The 27,269-nt window shown below is 38.0% G+C and overlaps 1 protein-coding gene across 2 annotated transcripts; it reads right to left on the reverse strand.

Moving 5' to 3' along the window:
• LOC106064013 (hyaluronoglucuronidase-like) lies at positions 1 to 27,206 on the reverse strand. Of its 2 annotated transcripts, none has more exons than XM_056007137.1 (12): positions 27,068 to 27,206; positions 24,359 to 24,513; positions 23,049 to 23,233; positions 18,060 to 18,208; positions 15,261 to 15,437; positions 13,616 to 13,787; positions 11,953 to 12,003; positions 9,970 to 10,173; positions 5,864 to 5,978; positions 4,519 to 4,628; positions 2,641 to 2,775; positions 1 to 488 (listed from the first exon to the last, which is right to left on the reverse strand). In XM_056007137.1, exons 2-12 carry the CDS (start codon positions 24,386 to 24,388, stop codon positions 206 to 208), a joined length of 1,611 nt encoding a protein of 536 aa, XP_055863112.1. In that variant the 5' UTR covers positions 24,389 to 24,513; positions 27,068 to 27,206; the 3' UTR covers positions 1 to 205. The 2 variants fall into 2 exon arrangements, with proteins under 2 accessions (XP_055863112.1, XP_055863113.1); XM_056007138.1 differs by having other exon boundaries at positions 24,359 to 24,477; positions 27,068 to 27,193.
• Positions 27,207 to 27,269: the final 63 nt, after the last annotated feature.

Genomic DNA, 27,269 nt, shown 5'->3' on the forward strand with positions numbered 1-27,269 from the left:
AGATTTTTTTTTATTTGATCCGTTTCATTTGAGATGCGAGAAATATTCCTTAAAAATAATCAAGTTTTAAACGTATCGAAGCATGGCTACTTTGCATCTACCCGGTGAACTAAATATTCATTCGTTTAATCTGAATATTATTTTTTATAGTTTTAAAAAAATCAGTTTATTAATATCAGCAAAACGGCAACTAGCAAGGTTCTCGCTACATAACAATGAAGTATAATGTCAAACAGAGCTTGACAAACCACATTTTTAATGCAGCACCACTAGATCTAGAGTATTCATAGTGTTTAGTGACTAAAGCTCTAGATCTAGGAGTCGTCGTGGGAGGTTGATCACGACACTTTTCAACATTGGCGTCAGGAATGACAATAAAGCCGTAACTCAATGCTGGCATTTCTATGGAGCCTTGAATGCTTTTCGGGGTGAAGCTAATGCCATTCTTTCCCGAGCTGTCCATTAAGACGTCATTGAGTCTGATGTCTCTGATTGGAAAAGAAAAACCAGCGCGCAAAGTCAATTCACTTTAAAATGTTTTCACAAATATATTGTGGACCGACATGTATAGATACATACTGTTGAAATCTATAAAGGCCTTTAGATACGCGAAAGCCCTATAGCTGACTCGTCACAAATTCAACCATTTGTACTGATTGAAAAGTTAAAAAAAAAGTAACCTACTATTACTTAACGTGTGTCAATAACAACGAAGCACATTTCATGATCAAAACTGCAACGGTTAATACCCCACCCCCGGGCAAAATTTTTTTTTTCGCATTTTCATTCCAAGCAAAGAAACAAATGTTGTTTTTTAAAATCTTATCTTATATAATACAGACGTTACTTCAAAAAAGAAGATGATTACGTCCTACGCGTCATGCATTTAGTCATGCATAGTCTGATTTAGTGATGGATTTACCTGTAGGCAAACTAAACTAGTTTAGTCAAGGGCCATCACAAAAATATGTACGATATATCAATGGTCTCATTGGCTTAAATCTTTTATCGATCATTTTCAAATTAAATATGTCCATACTTTTGGAACTTTTAAATATATTAGTATTATTTTATAATTGAAAAGACCGTGTAATATTTCTTTTAACTCGGGGATTCTCAATCCATTTCTCTGTTACATTTCACCAATGTGAAGGACAAAGCAGGGGAGATAATATTTCTGCCCTTTTATTTATTAGGCTATATAGTATGGTTATGGGATTAATCGTTTTAGAATTACACATTTGACAAGTAGAACATTGACAACTAGAACATTGACAACTTGAACATTGACAACTAGAACATTGACAACTTGAACATTGACAACTAGAACATTGACAACTAGAACATTGACAAATTGAACATTGACAGTTTGAACATTGACAGCTGGAACATTGACAACTTGAACATTGACAACTTGAACATTGACAGCTTGAACATTGACAGCTTGAACATTGACAGCTTGAACATTGACAACTTGAACATTGACAACTTGAACATTGACAGCTTGAACATTGACAGCTTGAACATTGACAACTTGAACATTGACAACTTGAACATTGACAACTAGAACATTGACAACTAGAACATTGACAACTAGAACATTGACAACTTGAACATTGACAACTAGAACATTGAGAACTAGAACATTGACAACTTGAACATTGACAACTAGAAGTTTTCATATGTCTGGAGCAATACAGCTAGGCTCCTCAGCCAAAACTGGAAAATGTTGCTACATTAACCTGTGGCATTTTACGTCTCGAGAGACGATCTTTTCCCTTTGCAACTTCTTGTGTGACTAAAGAGGCCAATCCTTGATACACAGCTGCGATCGCAGGTTGGGCATATATAATCACCAGGCGCCGTTGCATTTTCACCCTTCTTTCTGCTTCTGTTGTGTATGACATCTGCAATCTGTGACCCTTCCTTTATGCTCTCTCTCTACATGTGGATCTGTCCAGTGCCACCTCTTCCCAGTTGCCAGTCTCGAATTTGAAGAGCTTCATGTCGCGTTTGCGTACATCCGTCCAACGTAAAAGTTATGCGCTACAATAACATGGCTCCTATAATTGGCTTACGCCTTGAGCAAGAATTATTTATTTTGGCTAAGCACTTGGTCTAATCATGAAGGATCTCTTCCGCAGCCTAATCTCTCTAATTCTCAGACTATGTAATCCATACAAACTATATCATGAAATATGATGTTTATAATGAATTTCAATCTTACTTGCATGGTATTTATATACCTGTATGAAGTGCAACGGCGCCTGGTGATTATATATGCCCAACCTGCGATCACAGCTGTGTATCAAGGATTGGCCTCTTAAGTCACACAAGAAGTTGCAAAGGGAAAAGATCGTCTCTCTGGACGTAAAATGCCACAGGGTATGAAGTGTTAAATGATCTCTATAGTGTTGACCGAGTAACCTAAACGTGCTGAGCCAAACTTTCAGGACTGACAGCATACAATGCCCTAGTGTTGCTAAACGCCCAGGCCGAGGTACGAAGCAATGAAGTCCTATACTAGTTTTCTTTATCCCTTCCCAAGTTGTCCCAGAACAAGTCCTGCACCATTCATCCGTCACATTCCATCACCTTAGAAGAAATATAAACATGCGTCTAAAGCTTACTGAAACTTACAGGCTTAATACATCCTCGCCCCCTGAAGTAAACCAATAAACGTCCACTGCTTGACCACTAAACTGTGGTAGATTGATGGTCACAGGCTCGTCCTTGACATTGACCATGTACACCACCAAAGCACCAGGCGTGTATCTAATATAAAATTTTAATTCAGTTTATATTTTGGTAACAATTGATATGTTGGGACTGTACTAACGTACTGGTATTAAAACATGTAAGTACAGCTGGACATTTGGCCTTTACATTAATATAGGATTAATTAATGTCATTTATGACAGTGTACTATTCTATGCTGTGCCTTCGCAGTTGTCATTTGGCTTAACAGCTCAGCCCCATTGCCGATTGACCGGATGTAAAGAACTAGCCACATGTAAAGAATTGACCGCTTATAAAAACTGACCGCATGTAAAGAACTGATCGCTTGTAAAGAATTGACCGCATGTAAAGAACTGACCGCATGTGAAGAACTGACCGCGTGTAAAGAACTGATCGCTTGTAAAGAATTGACCGCATGTAAAGAACTGACCGCATGTGAAGAACTGACCGCGTGTAAAGGACTGATCGCGTGTAAAGAACTGACCGCATGTGAAGAACTGATCGCACGTGAAGAGCTGATCGGATGTAAAGAACTGATCGAATGTAAAGAACTGATCGAATGTAAAGAACTGATCGATTGTAAACAACTGACCGCGTGTAAAGAACTGACCGTGTGTAAAGAACTGATCATATGTAAAGAACTGATCATGTTTAAAGAACGCGTTGACATTAAATCGAACATACTGTAGAGCCAGACAATATTTAAATTCAGCTTGCGTGTGGTGGCTGAGTGGTAACGCACTTGGTTTCGAATTAAAGGGTTTCGAGTTCAAATTCCCTTGAAGACAGGTAGTTTTACTTTCGGGATTTTTAGGGCACACATAAATCTACCCACTGTAATGAATACCTGACTATAGTTGGTGTAAAAGTGGTTGGTTGTTGTGCTGGCCACATGACACCCTTGTTAACCGTGAGCCACAGAAATAGATGCCCTATTGATCGCAAGGTCTGAACGGGACTGTAACCTAAGATAAAAAGTTCTGCGACTTTTAGTAATCACCGCATGGAAAAAAAAATGTTGAAAGAGCTTTGTTACACTGCGCTCTAATGGGTACCTGGCAGTACTTATAAAAGAAATGGCGGTTGGACGTTATGCTGACCACACAGTACATTCTTTAACCGTTGGCAAAGGAAACAGATTAGCTTGACATCTGCCCTACTGGATGGGGTACTTTAGTTTATGATTCTTTTAGCCAGTTCATTTCATACCTACTACAGATGTGTAGACTTTATTATACAATATATACTTCTTCTTCTTCTAGCCAGCTTTATTGCTGCTGAGCTGTGAGCTCTTTTGCAGACTGTGCCAAGGAAAAAAAGTGTGCTGTCTTCTTCAGTTGTTCAGCACTGCCGTACAGGGTGTTGGTTATGTTGGGCTGTAGTGGAAGTAGGGTCTGCCTAAGGTGGATTAGGGAGGGGCATTCAAAGAGGATATGGTTTACGGTTTCAAAGGGGTGGGCGCAATGTCTGCAAAGGGGTAGTTGTGTGGAGTTTATTTTGTTCAGGTGGTAATTTAATAGTGGTGTGTGTCCTGTTCTTAGCTGGAAGATTGTAGATTGTTCTTTGCGGGGGAGGAAGTTAATACTGTCCAGTTTGTTAGGCGTAGTCATTTCTCTGTACATGGCTACAATATATACAAATATTTGTTAATTATTAAACTGATAATTAAAGTTGGAACGTGTGTTATTTCTTAAGGCCTACTACTATGGGCACAAGGTCTGGTAGAAAGGATTTTTTAAAAATCATATTTTTAATAGGCCAAATGTTAAAGTTATTTACCGTTGAGGTTTAGCACAGTTGGCATACGCCCGGATGTATGGAGCATTTGATGAAGCATTGAATGTGTATCCTTCCACTAATCTTTTATACAATAAAGTCAGATAGTAATCCTGTGCAAAGAGTCACAAACATGTCATGTAAAAAGTAAAACTGATTGGACTTTAACTTTGAAAAATATCCAACTAAATCAGCGGTTCTCAACCTTTTATGCTCGGCGACCCCTTTTTACAATCCCCCACTCTGCCGCGCCCCCCCCCCCCCCACCCCGCGCAAATACACACAGCAATAAAAGAATAGACAAAAACAATCCATTTTTTCGATGGTCTTTGGCGACCCCTGGCAAATTGTCAATCGACCCCCCAAGGGGGTCGCGACCCACAGGTTGAGAACCCTTGAACTATATTATAATGAGAAGTAGGTTGAACTATTTCCCTGGTGTTTGGTACTTCTTATAAAGAGAAAATGATAAAGTCTATATTATTTCCGTGTGTTAATCTAGTCATCTAGACTTAAACTGTACTAAGTCACTGGCTAAAACAGACAACCCGTTCCATGCTCTAATGGCACCAGGTAAGAAGAAGCATTTGTACAAATCTGTCCTTCTTAGCTATTTATTTTAACAGTTTGTATACATATATATATATATAGCGTACATTCTGTCCCAATATATACAATTTATACCAACGGCCATACCCATAGACACATGGGACTTACGTCCTGTGCGTTTTTTCACAGGCACCTACCCAAACATTTAATATGCAAACACATACACCCACTGACATCCAAGTGTTGACATCGACAACCAATCATATACACACATTTCGTATACCAAGATCATGAAGAACTAAAGAGTTATCATATCTGAAATGTCATCCCATGTGAGACGTGGAAGTCATCTGTCAAAATTGAGAAAAGACTAAATGTGGCTCAACAAAAATGGTTGAGACAGATTTTGGGAGTCAGTTACACAGATCGGGTCTCAAACAAGGAAATCCTTTGCCGAACTTGGAGTCGAACACTTAGTGAGGTTGTGACAGAACGTCGCATGAGGTTTGCGGGACATGTTCTACGACAAAATGAACTAAGCATACCAAGAGTTGCGATGACATCAAGGCCAAAACGAGGAAAGCGCAAACAGGGACGTCCCCGTATTACCTGGCGAAACACCTTCATGGAGGACCTCAGAACAGTGCACACCAGGTGGGAGGAGGCTTCAGACATTGCCAACGACAGATCTTTATGGAGACAGCTTGCTGCCCAATGCGCCGTACGGCGCGGGAGGACCTAAGTCTAAGTAAGTCTTACCTGAGATGACATCAAAACAATGCTATTGAAAGCCACTCACAGGATTTGGAAGAAAAGTAGTACGGTTCAGAAGTGAGTAACTACCTCCCCAGACGTTAAATCGGTAGACTCGAGTGATTGCGTGAAGGGCACATTGACCTAGTTTATCCAGCCATCTGAAAGAAAGAAACGAGTGCAAGTACTTCATAGGAGGCGCGGTGGCTGAGTGGTAAAGCGCTAGACCTCCGAAACAAGGGGGTCCTGGGTTCGAATCTTGATAACGACTGGGATTTTGAAGTTCGGGATTTTAAGAGCACCCCTGCGTTCACCCAACTCTAACGGGTACGGGTGGGAAAAGTAAAGACCGTTAGCCGTTGTGCTGACCACATGACACTCTCGTTATTCGTGGGCCACAGAAACAAATGACCATTACATCATCTGCCCTAAAGATGGCAAGGTCTGAAAGGGGAAACTTACGTTTAAGTTCTTCGTAACAAGGAAAATGTCTGAACCTTGCACAGTGCATGTCAGTCCAAGGATGTTCTCTCTGGATTGAAGGCTTACATCCTGGCCCAAACCTACGCAAGACGGTGGAGGATTAAGGTTGGAAATCTGGACCTTACCCTCTTCCCCCCCCACCCCCCTCGAATGTCAGAGTCCATACCACACGACTTTTAATTACGCTCAGTTGGATGCTTAGTATACAAGCGAATCCATGCAGTGTTCACTTTAATTTGAGTTCAATATCAATGTATGCTATTTCGTTTAGTTGAACTGTTGTAGAGAGTTCTATTCAATTCAATCTGTTTAGTTTCCTACAATATTTCAACTAGAATTACATATGAATAGGTCTGCTATGAATAAAACTATATCATATTTGATATATTTTGAGTTATACAGACAGAGAAGTATTACTTGAAGATTTAGTGCCTAAGCAAGAGACGCTACAAAATGAAATAAGAGCAACCTATAAGAGGAGTAAAACCGTGTTCAGCTAAAGCGCCAAACAGCAAAATGATGGCAACTGAGATTCTCTAAAAATAAACTCGCAAACTAAAATTTCGCTATCAGTAAACGAAAAGACGTCTGGAAAATCTGCCAAATACAAGGTACGGATATTAACTCTTTCTCTCTGTAATTATTTAACACATTATGGTGGAATCAGCGCTGGTATCGTCAGCTTAGGAGAGAAAGAGTTAAAAGGCGATGACGTGAGGACAATTTAACTGGCGGTTCCGATTGTAAGAAGTCGTTAGAAACAGTTCAGAAAAAAAGTAGAGAGATGGGCGGACAATCCGCGCTGGGCCTAACAATAACCCTTTGGGGTTTACGAATATGGCATGCAGATATTGTCATGATACTGGAAAGTACCTGCTGCTACTTTGAATATCTTCAAACACAAACGTCGATTTCGAAAATCTTAAGAGCGGTAGTTGAACGGAATAAGATAGTCTTATTACGGAATAAGATAGTCTTATGGAATAAGATAGTCTTATGGAGTAAGATAGTCTTATGGAATAAGATAGTCTTATGGAGTAAGATAGTCTTATGGAGTAAGATAGTCTTATGGAGTAAGATAGTCTTATGGAGTAAGATAGTCTTATGGAATAAGATAGTCTTATGGAGTAAGATAGTCTTATGGAATAAGATAGTCTTATAGAGTAAGATAGTCTTATGGAATAAGATAGTCTTATGGAATAAGATAGTCTTATGGAGTAAGATAGTCTTATGGAATAAGATAGTCTTATGGAATAAGATAGTCTAATGGAGTAAGATAGTCTTATGGAGTAAGATAGTCTTATGGAGTAAGATAGTCTTATGGAGTAAGATAGTCTTATGGAGTAAGATAGTCTTATGGAGTAAGATAGTCTTATGGAATAAGATAGTCTTATGGAGTAAGATAGTCTTATGGAATAAGATAGTCTTATGGAATAAGATAGTCTTATGGAATAAGATAGTCTTATGGAGTAAGATAGTCTTATGGAATAAGATAGTCTTATGGAATAAGATAGTCTTATGGAGTAAGATAGTCTTATGGAGTAAGATAGTCTTATGGAATAAGATAGTCTTATGGAGTAAGATAGTCTTATGGAATAAGATAGTCTTATAGAGTAAGATAGTCTTATGGAATAAGATAGTCTTATGGAATAAGATAGTCTTATGGAATAAGATAGTCTTATGGAATAAGATAGTCTTATGGAGTAAGATAGTCTTATGGAATAAGATAGTCTTATGGAATAAGATAGTCTTATGGAGTAAGATAGTCTTATGGAGTAAGATAGTCTTATGGAATAAGATAGTCTTATGGAGTAAGATAGTCTTATGGAGTAAGATAGTCTTATGGAGCAAGATAGTCTTATGGAATAAGATAGTCTTATGGAATAAGATAGTCTTACCGAACATTAAGGTAGCGAAGAGTTCAAATAGAACCTATCAACATCTTCTCGAACCGTGTGTTGTGTCTGAAAGACAGGAGTAAGGGCAGCACCTCAGTATCCCCCTCCCCCATACGCCGTGTCTGGCTCCGATTGGAAAATGGAAGGGCACGACAATAAAAGGATAATACTACAATAAATGGAGGTCTATCTAAATCAGGGGTTCTCAGCCTGTGGGTCGCAACCCCCCCCCCCTTGGGGGTCGATTGACGATTTGCCAGGGGATCGCCTAAGACCATCAAAAATAAGAATTGTTATTGTCTATTCTTCTATTGCTGTGTGTGTCTATTGCGAGGGGTGGGGGGGGGGATCGCGGTAGAGTGGTATATTGTAAAAAGGGGTCGCCGAGCTTAAAAGGTTGAGAACCGCTGATATAAATAGAAATAAAAACTAAAACGGATTATAAAATTTAAAAAAAAGAAAGTTTGGGAATCGGATGAAACAGAGAAATTATTGAAAGATTTAAATAACGGAATAAAAACAAAAGATACGAATAAAAAAAAAACCATGAAAACTATGAAACAAAATTTACTCCAAGAAACAAAGAGATGAATAGGAGAAACAAAGAGATGAATAGAAGAAACAAAGAGATGAATAGAAGAAACAAAGAGATGAATAGAAGAAACAAAGAGATGAATAGGAGAAACAAAGAGATGACTAGAAGAAACAAAGAGATGAATAGAAGAAACAAAAGAGATGAATAGAAGAAACAAAGAGATGAATAGAAGAAACAAAGAGATGAATAGAAGAAACAAAGAGATGAATAGAAGAAACATAAGAGATGAATAGAAGAAACAAAGAGATGAATAGAAGAAACAAAGAGATGAACAGGAGAAACAAAGAGATGAATAGAAGAAACAAAGAGATGAAACTGAGAAACAAAAGGACACGATGAGATAAAATTGATTACGTTCTGCTTGGGTTTTATTACTTTCATCTTGTTTTTTTTCCCCTCCACGATTGATGCAAGTGTTTATCATATTGTTCTATTCTTCTCAAAGACAATGCCATTGACTTCAAAGGAAAATATCAGGAAATGGTTTTATGGGCAGTTACAAGTTTCTTGATCTACACTCGATATTGTAACCCACAAAAAAGGTCACATTAGTGCTGGTCTGTAATTTTTCCCTACACATTGAGAAACAGATGACCTTTACATCACCTGCCCTATAGATCACAAGGTCTTTACTTTTACTTTACACGTTCAGAAACTGATGACCTTTACATCACCTGCCCTATAGGTCACAAGGTCTTTACTTTTACTTTACACATTCAGAAACTGATGACCTTTACATCACCTGCCCTATAGGTCACAAGGTCTTTACTTTTACTTTACACACTCAGAAACTGATGACCTTTACATCACCTGCCCTATAGGTCACAAGGTCTTTACTTTTACTTAACACATTCAGAAACTGATGACCTTTACATCACCTGCCCTATAGGTCACAAGGTCTTTACTTTTACTTTACACATTCAGAAACTGATGACCTTTACATCACCTGCCCTATAGGTCACAAGGTCTTTACTTTTACTTTACACGTTCAGAATGAAGGGCTGCTTCTTTTAATCAGCTCCTAACTCAAGCTAACAGTCCATCTTAGGCCTACATGTTATCGTCAAATCCATTCTGAATTAGTTTAAAACCTTTTTTTTTTTTTTTTTTTTTGAAAAAACGCGATGCTAAAACACTAAACAAAATATTTTGTGTATAGTATTTGACCCAACTCACAAGAATCCAGCGACGAATCGATCGGCTACATGATCCAATCCTCCAGACACGCTGGACGATTCTCCAAGTCGTATTGATTTATTGCAGTTGTTGTCCGCCATCAGCTTTCTGGCCATCGTGAACTGGTCAACTAGTAAGTCCATGATAGATACGTTGAGAAAATCATGGTACGTCGGGTGGTCGCGATCATTGTTTCTGTAATATCTGATTAGAGAAATACAATCATCTTCTTTTTTTTTTTGTAAGTAACGCCTGTATCATAGAAGAATAAGAAATGTTATATTAAGTGTTACTCCCAAAGGTTGTCATGGCCCGGGGTGTCAATGGGTTTAAGCTCCCATTGCCTATAAAATAATCCTAAAGGCATGCGTCTCAGCCTCTGACGACTAAGTCCAGCATCTGGCCTGCTCATGTGGCTTAGATACTTAGCCCGGCGAAACTGCTCTTACTAACAGGTGAAGGGGTGAAGGCGGATACCTGGCAGAGAGAGCTCGTCAGCCTAGTAAGGCAGTTCATATAGTAGAGGGGTACTCTGACTTCAAACCCCCCGCTGCCTTGCGGTAACAAGGCTTCAGGAGACAACCTTGAGGAAAAATAGTGAAGCCCATTTGGGCGTAGTATCAACTGTGAAATTCCCTCTTGCAGCTTCTGCAACTGAATTGGTGCCAAATGTAACGCGAAACTCTCATTTACATCTCATCAGCAAGGTCGAGAGAGGGACTATGACAAATGGGCCACCCATCACCCTTTATCTAATGGGAATGCGCCCCGGAGAAGAAACTCTGGTGCTGCTGCAAAGCGGCTAAAACTATTCACCTGGGCGCATCCATTTAGGATTTTTAGAGCTCTAATGGGTACCTAGCTTTAGTTGGGGCAAAGTTTAGGCGGTTGGTCGTTGCGCTGGCCACATGACACCCTCGTTAACCGTGGGTCACAGAAACAGATGACCTTAACATCATCAGCCCTATAGATCGCAATGTCTGAAAGGGAAACTTTACTAACTTTGATAGTAGAATACAATTCCTTTAAGCTACTGATCATTATAGATATATTTTTCTGTAATGTACAATTTCTATTATTTTCACATTCTAAAATGTAGCTACAATTTAAAATACTAGCGCAATATGTTTTGTATAAAACTCGTTAGAGCAAGATGGAGTTGGTCAATCTGTCAAAAAGTATTCTAGCAAGAATTTGTTCTCGTACTGACAGTAAGGTAATGTCCTGATCATCTGAGCTCCTAAGTCCAGTGCCAAATCATCGTGCGCCGTTTTGTAGTGAATTTGTCTTCAAACGTTTTGTTGAACCCAAATGAATGTATCAATAGAAAAAATTATGTTAAAAGTTCTATTTGGATAATTTATTTTCATTTAGCAATCTCAACAGCCAGTATTTATTATCAGCTCAATACCTATGACAGTATAAATACGTTTGTCTTGTCTAGTATAATATAATACAAACGTTACTTCAGAAAAGAAGATGATTATTTCCTACGCGTCTAGTCATGCATGTTAACCAATGACTTAAATTCTGCCAAGTCACTGGTTTTCCTGGCTAGCTCAGGCAACCCATTCCATGCTCTAATAGAACTAGGACAGAAAAAGCATTTGCACAAATTTGTCCTAGCATATGGAACAAAGAATGTGCCTTTGTCTTTGTGTCATTCTGAGATTAGATTTTGTTTTGTATTTGAAGATTATGGTTAAGTGTTATATGTATAATTGCTACTTTACTTTTAAATCTTCTATCCTGAAGGCATTCTAAATTTAGTGATTTTACTAAAGGTGTTACTCTATTCAAATGTGAACATTCGTTTGTTATGATACTCAGTGCTCTAGTTTGTGACTGTTCCAGTTTCTTACTATTTTCTTGAGTTGAGGGGTCCCAAACAGGGGATACATATTCTATTATTGGGCTGACCAAGGTTAAATAACAGGTTTGTGCAAATGGTGAATTCCACTAATGTAACAATCATACACTTACTGGTGAAATGAAATCTCATCCACGACATTACAGCCACCACTGGCTAAGAAACTAAGAGCAAACAAAACAAAACAAAATCACGAGTCATAATTAAAAACGTCAGAGAACATTTCTTAAAGAACGAAATACTTGAAAAGCGCTTGGCTTCCAAACCGGAGATCCCAAGTTCCAATCCTGGTGAAGACTGGGATTTTTTCTGAGTCCACCCAGCTCTAATGGGTACCTGACATTAGTTGGGGAAAAGTAAAGGCGATAGGTCGTTGTGCTGGCCACATGACACCTTCGTTAACCGTGGGCCACAGAAACAGATGACCTTTACTGTAAAGGTTTACATTATCTGCCCTATACATCGCAAGGTCTGAAAGGGGAACTTTACTTTACTATTTATTTTATTACATTCTTATTACTGAGTACAATCTATTTATTATGTTCTTTCTGGGGAAAAAAAAAGGGGGGGGGTGGTTACAATAATGTACAGTGCACCGTGTGACAGTAATGCTCGCCACGCCTCTGGTGTATGGGAAATTAATTTCAACGGTACGTTTTGCTTTATTCACTTACTGGTAATGTCAACTAATATTTTAAAATCTGGTTAATAACAAATGCAATATAGGTTAATTAAAATTGCTACATGTACTGTAATTTTGTTTTACACGTGAGAATTCATAAATAACCTACAAGCCTATAATTGCATTTACAACTCATTTAACATTTGATGCATTATCAAACTTTTCATTACATAATAAAATATTTATGAGCTGGGTTGCCAAGACCGATTTTGATACCTAGTCCGCCCCCCTCCCTGAATCCAACCGCAAGAATTCAAGGGAGACAAATGGTGATCAACTCAAAATCCATAAGGAATGTATGTAAATACATATAAATCTATTACGTCAATAACAAGGTCAAAAGATGTCAAGGCCAATTCAAGGGACATACAAACGAGACATCATGTTGTCGCGTGGAAAGAAAGACTTCCATATGTAGAGTAAGCTAAATGGCCCTCATTCACCAATCGTAAACAAACGGCATTTAGTCACGTGATCTTATTGATAAAACAATGAAAAAAAATGTCACATGACAACCATCATGAATTAAACATGAGATCGTAAATTATATAGAAGAGATAGAGCACCACGTGGCTAAATGTTGTTTGTTTACAATTGGTGAATGAGATCCATTGTTCTTCTATGAACTTTGGAAAAGGAAAGATAATGCAATTGGGCGAACATGTAATAAGATAAGATAAGATAATTTTTATTGATTCAATCAAATCCAGTTTGACTACAATTGACAACCTCAGCGTAACTACTGTAACAATAACAGCATAGATGCAAACACGAATAAAGAGGGATATGCGCAAGATAGAGAGTACAGAGAGAGAGATAGAGAGGGCAAACAGGGAGCGACAGAGAGTAGAGCTAAACAGTGGCATTGAGAGACAGGGCAGGGAGGATAGGGAGGGAGTGTAAAAAGGGTATCAGCAGAGAGAGGCAGTTGGATTAAAATTTATATATATTTATAGAGAGAGAGAAAGAGAGAGTACTGTAAAAGATAGTGGATAGAGTGCGATCTAGGAGAGACGAATGAGTCAATGAAAAAAAGCACTAACAGAGAGGAAAAGAAAAAAAGAATGTTTCCAACTGTTTTAGAATGTACCTACTCATTAAAATATTTTGTCGAACTTGTTGGCCGTGTAGTCTCTGGCCCAACCACAGTGCTGTACTTGTAAGGAGGATAGTTACTTAGCAAGGTGTGGTATTTTTGTAAGTCTATAACCGTCTGGGCGGGCGTTTGAGTATTTAGTCCATAGCTGTTGGCGTACGAATTGGGCTCTGCAGTGAAGTAAATTTAGATAATAGGAGTAGATTTGATGTTTGGAGTAGATTTGATGTTTGGAGTAGATTTGATGTTTGGAGTAGATTTGATGTTTGGAGTAGATTTGATGTTTGGAGTACATTTGATGTTGAGAGTAGATTTGATGTTTGGAGTTAATTTGATGTTTGGAGTACATTTGATGTTGAGAGTAGATTTGATGTTTGGAGTTAATTTGATGTTTGGAGTAGATTTGATGTTTGGAGTAGATTTGATGTTTAGTGTAGATTTGATGTTTGGAGTTAATTTGATGTTTGGAGTAGATTTGATGTTTGGAGTAGATTTGATGTTTGGAGTTAATTTGATGTTTGGAGTTAATTTGATGTTTGGAGTAGATTTGATGTTTGGAGTAGATTTGATGTTTGGAGTAGATTTGATGTTTGGAGTTAATTTGATGTTTGGAGTAGATTTGATGTTTGGAGTAGATTTGATGTTTGGAGTTAATTTGATGTTTGGAGTAGATTTGATGTTTGGAGTAGATTTGATGTTTGGAGTAGATTTGATGTTTGGAGTAGATTTGATGTTTGGAGTTAATTTGATGTTTGGAGTAGATTTGATGTTTGGAGTAGATTTGATGTTTGGAGTAGATTTGATGTTTGGAGTAGATTTGATGTTTAGAGTAGATTTAATGTTTGGAGTTAATTTGATGCTTGGAGTAGATTTGATGTTTGGGGTAGATTTGATGTTTGGAGTAGATTTGATGTTTGGAGTAGATTTGATGTTTGGAGTAGATTTGATGTTTGGAGTTAATTTGATGTTTGGAGTAGATTTGATGTTTGGAGTAGATTTGATGTTTGGAGTTAATTTGATGTTTGGAGTAGATTTGATGTTTGGAGTAGATTTGATGTTTGGAGTAGATTTGATATTTGGAGTAGATTTGATGTTTGGAGTAGATTTGATATTTGGAGTAGATTTGATGTTAGGAGTAGATTTGATGTTAGGAGTAGATTTGATGTTAGGAGTAGATTTGATGTTAGGAGTTAATTTGATGTTAGGAGTAGATTTGATGTTAGGAGTTGATTTGATGTTAGGAGTTGATTTGATAGTCTATTTCCAATATTAAAAAGGTGTCATAAAAAGTAAAGTTCCTCTTTCAGACCTTGTGCTCTATAGGGCAGATGATGTAAAGGTCATCTGTTTCTGTGCCTAAAGGTTAACGAGGGTGTCATGTGGCCAGCACAACGACCAACCGTCTTTACTTTTTTCCCTTAACTATAGTCAGGTACCCATTAGAGCTGGGTGGATTCATAGGCGCCCAAAGATACCAAAATTTTAAAATCCCAGTCTTCACCAGGAAGCAAGCGCTTTACCGATCAGCCACAGCGCCTCCAAGAAGGTGTCCTGTGATCAAAGTATTGTATATACTTTAGTTAGATGAATGACTAGCAAAGTAAATTCATTGGTCTCAAAGACTTCTCTAGTTTTGGACTTACCATTACCAAACTGAAAGTCTGGAATAGGAATTTCATTCTTCTGAGCATAGTCCAAGAAAGCTTTGGCGTTGGCACTATCCCATTCGTTCGTAGGTGTGCGGTGAATGTTGGTGAAATCAATAGACAGTTGCCAACCAACATTCTTAATAAAATCATAGAACTGTTCCCAAAGCTTGACTGGAAAAGATTAAACATTGAAAGAGTTTCAGCAAACATCGAATAGTGCCATTGATTAGAAGGAACAGGAAAGGAAGCACAAAAAGATACTTTGAAAAAAATCTTATAATTAGCTATAATGTAATAATGCAGTGGGTACCGAGTCACATAGGTGTGACTGGCAACACTATTGCAGACTCCTTGGCCCACCAGGGAGGGCAATTTCCACCAACTGAACAGGCTGTAAGTTTTCATCACGCTCTGGCTATAATTCAAAAAACAGAAATGGAAAAGTGGAGTGAGTGTTGAGACAAGTCCCAAAAAACCCGTGGAGTCTGGGAACGCATGAGGCGTCCTGACCGCACTTCCCCGTGGTGGAGGCTGTCCAGGCTTGAGCAAGCTATAATAACACAGTGCAGGACAGGCCATTGTCCTGTTGGCTCATATTTCTCACGGCTATGGCCAAATTTCGATTCACGGTGCTCACGCTGTGGGGAAGAAGAGGAAACCGTGCCTCATATTCTGTTTGACTGCCCCAGACTTGCTGATCTCCGTCACGACAGGTCTGGGAAACCAAAAATTCTCGACCTGTATGGCGACATTTATGCACTACGCAAGACAGCAGGGTTTCTGTCCAGAAAATCTTATAATTAGAGATTTTTTTCTGGGGGGGGGGGGGAGGGGGTATCATATAGTTTTTTTTAGGTATACGTTATAACCGGCTGTTGACGTATAGCACCGAATCGCTGGTAGACAACAAAACCGTTGTAGGTGTAATATATCTTAAGTAATAAAACTTCCAGAACTTGAATAACGTCCTCTGGTGAACAAAACTAAATATAATGTTTATTATAATATAGACAAAATCAACTTGTGATAAAATGAAATAAATGTATGTAGCAGTCATTAGTAATAATACTCTTTAACAATATCTCACTTCTATAACACAACCTTTTAGTCTTACGTTCTGGGGTCGTCTATCCTAACTAAGACCAAATGACGACAATGCCATCTATGTTGCATCATACACACACGCACACTCCATAACAATATGTCACACTACAGATTTGACTGGAACTTAATGAATATGTCGCAATACAGATTAGACTGGAACTTAATGAATATGTCACACTACAGATTTGACTGGAACTTAATGAATATGTCGCAATACAGATTAGACTGGAACTTAATGAATATGTCACACTACAGATTTGACTGGAACTTAATGAATATGTCACACTACAGATTTGACTGGAACTTAATGAATATGTCACACTACAGATTTGACTGGAACTTAATGAATATGTAACACTACAGATTTGACTGGAACTTAATGAATATGTCACACTACAGATTTGACTGGAACTTAATGAATATGTCACAATACAGATTTGACTGGAACTTAATGAATATGTCACAATACAGATTTGACTGGAACTTAATGAATATGTCACACTACAGATTTGACTGGAACTTAATGAATATGTAACACTACAGATTTGACTGGAACTTAATGAATATGTAACACTACAGATTTGACTGGAACTTAATGAATATGTCACACTACAGATTTGACTGGAACTTAATGAATATGTCACAATACAGATTTGACTGGAACTTAATGAATATGTCACAATACAGATTTGACTGGAACTTAATGAATATGTCACACTACAGATTTGACTGGAACTTAATGAATATGTAACACTACAGATTTGACTGGAACTTAATGAATATGTCACACTACAGATTTGACTGGAACTTAATGAATATGTAACACTATAGATTTGACTGGAATTTAATGAATATGTCACACTACAGATTTGACTGGAACTTAATGAATATGTCACACTACAGATTTGACTGGAACTTAATGAATATGTCACACTACAGATTTGACTGGAACTTAATGAATATGTCGCAATAAAGATTTGATCTGCTGTGCACAATTGTAGAAGACACAATGAACTAGACACAATTTAAAAGCCGCAATCTGCTGTGCACAATTGTAGAAGACACAATGAACTAGACACAATTTAAAAGCCACAATCTACTATGCACAATTGCAGAAGACACAATGTACCAGACAAAAATGTAATAGACACAATCTGCAAGACACAACCTGCTACATACAATTACAAGACATAATGTACTAGACACAATGTACAAGACACATTGAACTAGACACAATGATAACAGTTTACTGACATGTTATAGACACAGTGATGACAGTTTGCTGACACGTTATAGTACAGTTATAGGCACAATGACAGTTGACTGACATATTGTAGACACAATGATGGCAGTTTACTGACATGTTATAGACACAATGATGACAGCTTACTGACATGTTATAAACACAATGATGACAGTTTACTGACATGTTATAGACACAATGATGAAAGTTTACTGACATGTTATAGACACAATGATGGCAGTTTACTGGCGTGTTATAGACACAATAAGGACAGTTTACTGACGTGTTATAGACACAATAAGGACAGTTTACTGACGTGTTATAGACAATGATGACAGCTTACTGACATGTTATAGACACAATGATGACAGCTTACTGACGTGTTATAGACACAATGATGACAGCTTACTGACGTGTTATAGACACAATAAGGACAGTTTACTCACCAGTCATATCATGTGTATCGCAATCCATTTTTGTGCTGCCTGCTTTTTTCGTTGTTGGCCCTTTAGAAGTTTGCGAGAACAACGGATTGAACAGAACTCGAACGGAAGTAGGGGCCAGGTTTTCACACAACCTTCTCAAATTCGCATCGCTGTAATAAAGCAATTGAAATGGGTTTTTTTTTTGTGTATAAATGTGGGTGTAGTTACAAAAAAATGCATCATCGTCTATTTATAGAGACGTCTGCGTTAATATTTTTGTTTAATAGGACAAAATGAACTTGTATAGTTTTAACACTTGGGTTCATCTTTCATAATGGAAGAAATATAACGAGATCTCATGTTCTTTGTTCACGCAAGACAATCACAATCTTTGTTTTTTTTAATGTATACCCGATACATTGCAAGAAAGACAGTGTAGCTCTCATAGGGTTATTACAAAGATTATATCAACTCACTGTCTGTGTGTCTGGCCAAAAGTTTGTACACGTTATTTCTCCGACACCCAATCTCGGATCAAGCTGAAATTTCGCACCGTTATTTCTTTTACCTGACAACACAAGAATCAATAAGAAAAAAAACCAATTAGTTAATTAACTATTGGTGATAAATTACTTTGTTTAGTATTTCAACCAAGGGAATGAATAGTAATTGACCGAAGTGATGGTATAAGCTGAATTAGTTCCCTTTATATTAGGCTGCCGTCTAAGGCTTAGTGAGCACAAACATGAAATAGAAACAATAGATAACTATGCACTCTTCCTAATTCATAGACTCTACGCTAGCAAAGTGGTTACCGTGTTGGCTTTAGAAGCCTGAGAAAGCTTCTTAAGGATCACAAGCTCAAATTCAGGACGTTCCCTTTTTATTTTTAGAAATGATTTTTTATTGTCACGTCTAGATCTATGACAAATGTAATTACATGACTGATCCAAACTAATTGATACAAGTGCGCTTAATATAAGCTTTGTTTTTTTTAAGTATTTTTAATGTTTTTCTTGTTGTAAAAAAAAAGTTCCTCTACCAGATCTTGTGGTCTATAGGGCAGATGATGTAAAGGTCATTTGTTTCTGTGGCCAAAGATTAACGAGGGTGTCATGTGGCCAGCACAACGACCAAACGCCTTTACTTTTCCCTAACTTATGGTACCCATTAGAGCTGGGTGAACTCAGATGCGCCCGAAGATCCCGAAATAAAAATCCCAGTCTTCACCAGGATTCAAACCTCGGACCTCGGGTTGGAAGCCAAGCGCTTTACCGCTCAGCCAACGCGTATCCGAGTTTTGTTTATTATTATAAAACGTATTCTTTTAGATTTGAACCTGTTTCTCTCAATCATTTTATCTTGTTGTATTACACACAAACTCTGGGTGGGCCTTGCGGGACAGTCGTTCTAAGAAAATGTCATCAACACGTCTAATATTTTTACACACAAGTTGCTGATTTACACTAACTGCCATTGTGTTCAAATGGTTTAACGCTTTCCCGACCAATTAGCGCGGACACAATAACACAGGCGAAATAGCGAGGACAAAATAACACGGGTAAAATAGCGCGGAAAAAGAACCCCGATAATATGTTGCAAGACAAACTAGAGCGGACATTATGTACAATATGTACCGGATTTTTAGAAAGAGAAGTTTTTGAGTAGAATTTTTCGTTAAGGTCTAGACCTTCTTCAAGCTTAATATTAATATAAATCTAAAAGTATATCATATTGGTTAAAAAAGAAATGATGTATTTCTACATTTAATCACATTCTGACTTATCTTATCTTATCTTATATAATACAGACGTTACTTCAAAAAAGGAGATGATTACGTCCTACGCGTCATGCATTTAGTCATGCATGTTAACCAATGACTTAAATTCTGCCAAGTCACTGGTTTTCCTGGCTAGCTCAGGCAACCCATTCCATGCTCTAATAGCACTAGGGAAGAAGGAGCATTTGTACAAAATTTGTCCTAGCATATGGGATGAGAAACGTGCCTTTATCTTTGTGTCTTTCTGAGTTATTGTTTGTTTGTAAAATGTTTTACATGTTTCGGATGTTACTTCAGAGTTGAAGATAGTTTACTTCCTAGTCCAAAGCTCCCGCAGGACGACGGGGGATGGGAGCGGGCAGGATTTGAACCCTCGACCATCGATAAATCCGAACGACAGTCCAGCGCGCAAACCTCACGACCAGGCAGCCATTATTTACGCGACCTGATAACACTGTGACATAATCAGCATTTGTTTTCTATTATTCCTTTTATAGTGTGTTATTGTGTTTCAGGGAATAAAAGTGTTTCTTGTTTTTTTAAACTAATCTATTAGTGTGCATGTTCAAAACCAGTGTGTGATAGTAAGTGTATGTGTTTTGAGTGGCTGGTAGTGCAGTGTGTGTGCCTGTGTATGAAAAGACCAGTGGACCTTGAGTGTACATGGTTGAGTGAACAGCAGTGTGTCAGGACTGTGTGTAAAAGGAGGTCAGTTTAGAGAGAACAAGTGGCTGGAGTAAAGAACATAAATAGAGACTAATAAAATCATTGTGTTTATTGAAGCTCCTGTTGTTTTAGTGGGTCTGTTACAAGTGTTTCAGTGGATAGCATAAATAATATGATCATCAATGAATCTATGTACACACCCGCCATCTTGGAAACAAATGGCCGATACATAACATAAATGTTAGAGATCACTAAATAACAAAATGGAAGAACTTGATTGTTGCTGCAGACATTTCTACCAATTCCGTGAAAGCTCGCTAATCTGTCTCACTGAAACATGGCTAAATGAAATTATTCCCGACACGTCAGTCGACTTGGATGCGTTTCTTGTGTACAGATCAGACAGGACAACAGATAGTGGCAAAACAAGAGGAGGAGGACTGGTCATTTATGTCAATAAACCGTACTGCTGTGTCAACAATATCTCAATCAAAACTAAAGTGTGCACGACCGATATTGAACTACTATGTAACAATCTCAGGCTACACTACCTGCCGAGAGAGTTTACACAATTTTACGTCATACTTGAGTATATAAAACCCACAGCCAACACAGAGAAAGCAGCAAAACATTTACTAGAAATTGTACATATACTCTACACTATAAGTTCTGATGCTGTCCGACTAGTTATGGGAGATTGCAATCATCTTTCGTTAGCTCAACACTTGCCAACTTATAGTCTTAATTGTCAATCAAGGCATTTAAAACATTGGACATGTGTTATAGCGACATAAAAATGGCCTACACATCTCGATCGCCATTTCCCCTCGGAGAGTCGGACCACATAATGATCCATCTTACACCCACGTACAAACCGGTTTTAAAAACAACAAATCCCGAAGTACAGTCCATTCAGTCATGGTCTGACGACGCTGTTTTACAACTACAAAGTTGTCTGGAGCAGATTGGGACATGTTTGTAAACAACTGCCCAGACAGATGAACTTAACACAACTGTTAATTCGTACATCCAGTTCTGTGAAAACATAATTATATCAAAGAAGATAATTAAAAACATTCAGTAATAATAGACCCTGGATGACCAACATTAAAAATTAACATTCTATCATCATCGAGAAGTACATGGAAGTCTATTTATAAAGCGCTGGTTATGAGTGTCTATGTGTTTCCTTCGTGTGTGAATGTATATCGTGCATCTATATGTTATTGTACAGTAGTTACGCTGAAGTTGTCAAGTGTAGTCAAACCGAATTTCCATTTGATTGGATCAATAAAGTTATCTTATCTTATCTTATTTACTAATGTTTGAAATTCATATTTGATTAAAAAAACAATTAATGTGTGGAGACCGTTTAAGGATGAGATATATAATAATATGAGTGTTACACATGTGTCTTATAATGTATTCAGAAATCTTGAATATCTGTGGCATCTCTCTCTCTCTCTCTCTCTCTTTCTCTGATCGAACCTGGCGTAGAGTACAAGATAAAATCTTACAGATACATATCCTGATGATAAAAATGTACGCAATGTATGTAAAAATCTTGTGCATATTTAAATTAGCTTTTAACAAAATAATTCTTTCGCACTTTTATAACGATCCATTCGATGTTGAAATTAAATTTTCAATAGTGCAAGCGCTTTTAGTTTGTTTTTGTTTTACATACCGACGGGCAGACATACAACACAAAAACAATAGCGATTTTTCTGTCCGGGGGCCGCTAAAAAGTGCTAATCATAACATAGTTACTAATAAGAAAGCCTTCGTGAACAGATTATAAAAACGACTTATTAAACAACAGTGATAGCGATAAAGTATTTCAAGACAATATAAATGACTTTAACAAAGTTAAAAAACGTTTAACAAAGTTAAAGGCCACAAATCTGAAGTCAATGTATCTAAGAGCAACAATTGTAGAAACAACATCGCTAAAGACGACATTTGTAACAAAAATATCGCTAAAGGCGACATTTGTAACAACATCGCTAAAGACGACATTTGTAACAACAACATCGCTAAAGACGACATTTGTAACAACAACATCGCTAAAGACGACATTTGTAATAACAACATCGCTAAAGACGACATTTGTAACAACAACATAGCTAAAGACGACATTTGTAACAACAAGACTGCTAAAGACGACATTTGTAACAACAACACCGCTAAAGACGACATTTGTAACAACAACATCGCTAAGACGACATTTGTAACAACAACATCGCTAAAGACGACATTTGTAACAACGACATCTTTACAAACGACATTTGTAACAACAAGATAGCTAAAGACGACATTTGTAACAACAACATCTTTACAAACGACATTTGTAACAACAAGTTCGCTAAAGACGACATTTGTAACAACGACATCTTTACAAACGACATTTGTAACAACAAGATCGCTAAAGACGACATTTGTAACAACGACATCTTTACAAACGACATTTGTAACAACAAGATCGCTAAAGACGACATTTGTAACAACAACATCGCTAAAGACGACATTAGCTCTAGACTCAACACCCAAACGGCTTCTCCTACCTAAAAGGTATAGTGTTCCATTTCTCTATTTTATGAGGCATGGAGTTAGCCAAAAACATGTTGTCCACGAAGTGAACGCTTTGGTCCAGTTTTATATTGATGGTCACAGAACTCTTTCCTTGGTTCTCTCCCCTGCAGAAACTCTCCAGACTGAGCATCAGCAGACAGAGACACAGCTCGTACATCTGGTTACACAAGGGAAAAAAAAAAGAATTTTGTTTTGTTTGAGTCAGACCTGAAATAAACTTTTAGCTCAAAAGCTGAATTTAGTTTTAGTTATAAACAAATTCGCTCGATAATCTAGGTAACTTAGTGATGTTATTATATGTTATTATGTGTTATTATATATGTTACATGTCATGTTTAATCATCATATGTTTTAGCACTAAATGTTTCTAGCTCCATTTATGTTTAATTACTGCCGCTTCTGAAGCTGTGCACCTGAAATGCATGTCATGTATCGATGCCGCCTTGTTATATTGTTAGAGAGAGAGTTGGAGCCGCAGGTGAGAGCTGGGCTCTGAGTAGAGACTTAGGTCAACGAGCTGATCAGAGAGCCCGACTGGTCAGTTGACAGATGTAGGCTACTACTCCTCCTACAGAACCCCATGCAGGAAGGCGCTCCTGCAATGGGGGGTCAATACAAGATCTATAAAGACACTCTCAAGAGCTCCTTCAAAGAATACGATATTGACTTTCACAGGAAGCACTAGCTCTTGATCGCTTCACATGGTGTGAAGCTGTGAGTCTCGAGATTTGAAGCAAGAAAAGTGGCCAGGGCGAAAGAGCGCCGAACCAACAAAAAGCTGAGAGAAGAAGCAGGTCTATCTACTACTGACCAAACCCACCCATGCCACGTACGAAGCCAGCTTTTTAAAGCGAGGATTGGACTTTACAGTCATCTTCGAGTCCATAGGAAATGAGGAGTGTGCTCATCTTCGATCTCAAAGGAGGAGATACAATATATATATAGAGAGAGATGCAGTTTAAATTTGGGTCTCTGTCTTTGGAATAAGTCTCGGGCTTTAGTATGTGTTGACCATGAAGAAAGAATAGTTTGTCAGGGCGATTATGGAAATAATGTGGGTCAGCTCTGAGAAAGGCCCGAGCTCGAGTGCTCCTCCGTTTCACCACATTTTCTTCACCTCCTTCTCTTCAATGACCTACATTAGGCCTAGCTTAGAGCTGCTGTTATGTGCTACATGTTTTGTTTCGCTAGAAGTTAGCCTCAAGTTTTGATGTTGGTAAAAACAGCATTTCAAATTTAAAAAACAACAACAACGTATTTTCAAATTATGGTTGAACTTTACTTTTGGATTAGAGACTTCTTGATTGAACATTGAACGAGTGGTGCTCACGTAGAGAGAAACACGGCATCTAGTCACGAGAACACATTTGAGAGGTCCTTTCAGTTGTAGAATAACACGTACTGATAAGATACGATGGTAGAGAAACAGGTTCAAATCTGCAATAATAAGTTTTATAATAAAAAAACAACAACTCGGGGGCGCGGTGAGCGAGTGGTTAAGCGCTTGGCTTCCAAACCTGGGGTCCTGGGTTCGGTGAAGTCTGAGATTTTGAACTTCGGGACTTTTAGGCCACCTTAGTCCACCCAGCTCTAAGTGGTACCTGACATTAGTTGGTGTTGGCCGTTGTGCTGGCCACATGAAACTCTAGTTAACCGTGGGCCACAGAAAAGGATGACACTTAAATCATCTGTCTTATAGATCGCACGGTCTGAAAGGGGGAACTTTACTTTTGAGGCGCGGTGGCTGAGAAGTAAAGCTCTTCGCTTCCGAACCGTGGGTCCTGGGTTAGAATCCTTGTGAAGACTGGAATTTTTAATATCTGAATTAACATACATGACAAGATTGACCTAGGAATTAGCGTAGGATGTAATCATCTTCTATTTTAACGTCTGTATTTTATGAGATAAGAAAAAATGATGCTGGATAGGCGAAGGTAAAGAGAAGCTGTAACTGGGGTAAACAAGAGAAGCTGTAACTGGGGTAAACAAGAGAAGCTGTAACTGAGGTAAACAAGAGAAGCTGTAACTGGGGTAAACAAGAGAAGCTGTAACTGAGGTAAACAAGAGAAGCTGTAACTGGGGTAAACAAGAGAAGCTGTAAATGGGGTAAACAAGAGAAGCTGTAACTGGGGTAAACAAGAGAAGCTGTAACTGGGGTAAACAAGAGAAGCTGTAACTGGGGTAAACAAGAGAAGCTGTAACTGGGGTAAACAAGAGAAGCTGTAACTGGGGTAAACAAGAGAAGCTGTAACTGGGGTAAACAAGAGAAGCTGTAACTGAGGTAAACAAGAGAAGCTGTAACTGAGGTAAACAAGAGAAGCTGTAACTGGGGTAAACAAGAGAAGCTGTTACTGGGGTAAACAAGAGAAGCTGTTACTGGGGTAAACAAGAGAAGCTGTAACTGGGGTAAACAAGAGAAGCTGTAACTAACTGGGGTAAACAAGAGAAGCTGTAACTGGGGTAAACAAGAGAAGCTGTAACTGAGGTAAACAAGAGAAGCTGTAACTGAGGTAAACAAGAGAAGCTGTAACTGGGGTAAACAAGAGAAGCTGTAACTGAGGTAAACAAGAGAAGCTGTAACTGAGGTAAACAAGAGAAGCTGTAACTGGGGTAAACAAGAGAAGCTGTAACTGGGGTAAACAAGAGAAGCTGTAACTGGGGTAAACAAGAGAAGCTGTAACTGGGGTAAACAAGAGAAGCTGTAACTGGGGTAAACAAGAGAAGCTGTAACTGGGGTAAACAAGAGAAGCTGTAACCGGGGTAAACAAGAGAAGCTGTAACTGGGGTAAACAAGAGAAGCTGTAACTGGGGTAAACAAGAGAAGCTGTAACTGAGGTAAACAAGAAAAGCTGTAACTGAGGTAAACAAGAGAAGCTGTAACTGGGTTAAACAAGAGAAGCTGTAACTGAGGTAAACAAGAGAAGCTGTTACTGAGGTAAACAAGAGAAGCTGTAACTGGGGTAAACAAGAGAAGCTGTAACTGAGGTAAACAAGAGAAGCTGTAACTGAGCTAAATTCCACAGAAGCATAAAACACTAAACTCTTACGCTGAACATAAATCTATATTCGATACCAAAATGGGTAAAAAAAAAACGCCAAAAGAAAAGCGCAGACTGTGAAAAGAAGTTAACCTTGGTTAGGCCAATAATAGAATACGCATTCTCTGTTTGGGACCCCTCAACTCAAGAAAACAGTAAGAAACTGAAACAGACACAAAATAGAGCAGTGAGATTCATAACTAACGAATATTCACATTTGACTAGAGTAACACCTGTAGTAAAATCAGTAAAATCAGTAAAATTAGAAAGCCTTCAGGATAGAAGACTCAAAAGTAAAGTAGCAATTATACATAAAACACTGAACCATAATCTTCAAATACAAAAGCAAAATCTAATAAAATAATCATAATGACACAAAGATAAAGGCACACTCCTCGTTCCATATGTACACATGCTCCTTCTTCACTAGTCCTATTAGACTCATATTACAGCATGGAACGGAAAGCCAGGAAAACCAGTGACTTGGCAGAATCTAAGTCATTGGTTAAGATGCATGACTAGATGCATGACGCGTAGGACGAAATCATCTTCTTTTTTTGAAGTAACGTCTGTATTATATAAGAAAAGATAAGAAACTGACGTCTCAAACTCCAACCATGAGGTTACACAGTTATCTTATCTTGTGCCATCAGAGAATGGAATGGGTTGCCTGAATCAGCCAGGAAAACCAACGGCTTAGCAGAGTTCAAGTCATTGATTAACATGCAGGACTAGATTGACACATGAAATGCATAGGACGTATTTGTCTTCGTTTTCGAAGTAACGTCTGTACTCGATTATGTAGATAAGATAAATAAGATTACAGGGTCAGACGTATTTGGCGAGACTGATAACATATGCATTATCTCTTTTCTTCCTAGGGCTCGAACAAAAGCATGTTTAGATCTTATCTTATCTTATCTGATTTATGAATGAATTGAATTAAAATTTACCGAGCTGATTAGATCCAGATCTAGTTTGTGTTAAGTGTTGAATTGAGATCTCGATCAGACTAGACAGGACTTTTTTTTTTCCACTACTTTCATGACGTCACGGAGTCCTGTAGCTGAACAGATCAAATCAATAAACATTATTCTTTTAGTACTAGATCTATAATTAGAAACTATTTCACAAGAAGTAATAAGCAGCACATAC

The sequence above is a fragment of the Biomphalaria glabrata genome, chromosome 12 (genome assembly GCF_947242115.1).
Source record: "Biomphalaria glabrata chromosome 12, xgBioGlab47.1, whole genome shotgun sequence".
Classification (NCBI taxonomy): domain Eukaryota; kingdom Metazoa; phylum Mollusca; class Gastropoda; family Planorbidae; genus Biomphalaria; species Biomphalaria glabrata.

What these genes read in the sequence shown, in the direction of transcription:
- LOC106064013 (XM_056007137.1), bottom strand. Translation starts at nt 24,388, where the DNA reads ATGTTCAATCAAGAAGTCTCTAATCCAAAA. An exon ending in CGATACACATGATATGACTG is followed by an intron (nt 15,438 to 18,059) that starts GTGAGTAAACTG and finishes AATCTTTTCCAG; the next exon opens with TCAAGCTTTGGGAACAGTTC. An exon ending in GATGAGATTTCATTTCACCA is followed by an intron (nt 10,174 to 11,952) that starts GTAAGTGTATGA and finishes TTCTCTAATCAG; the next exon opens with ATATTACAGAAACAATGATC.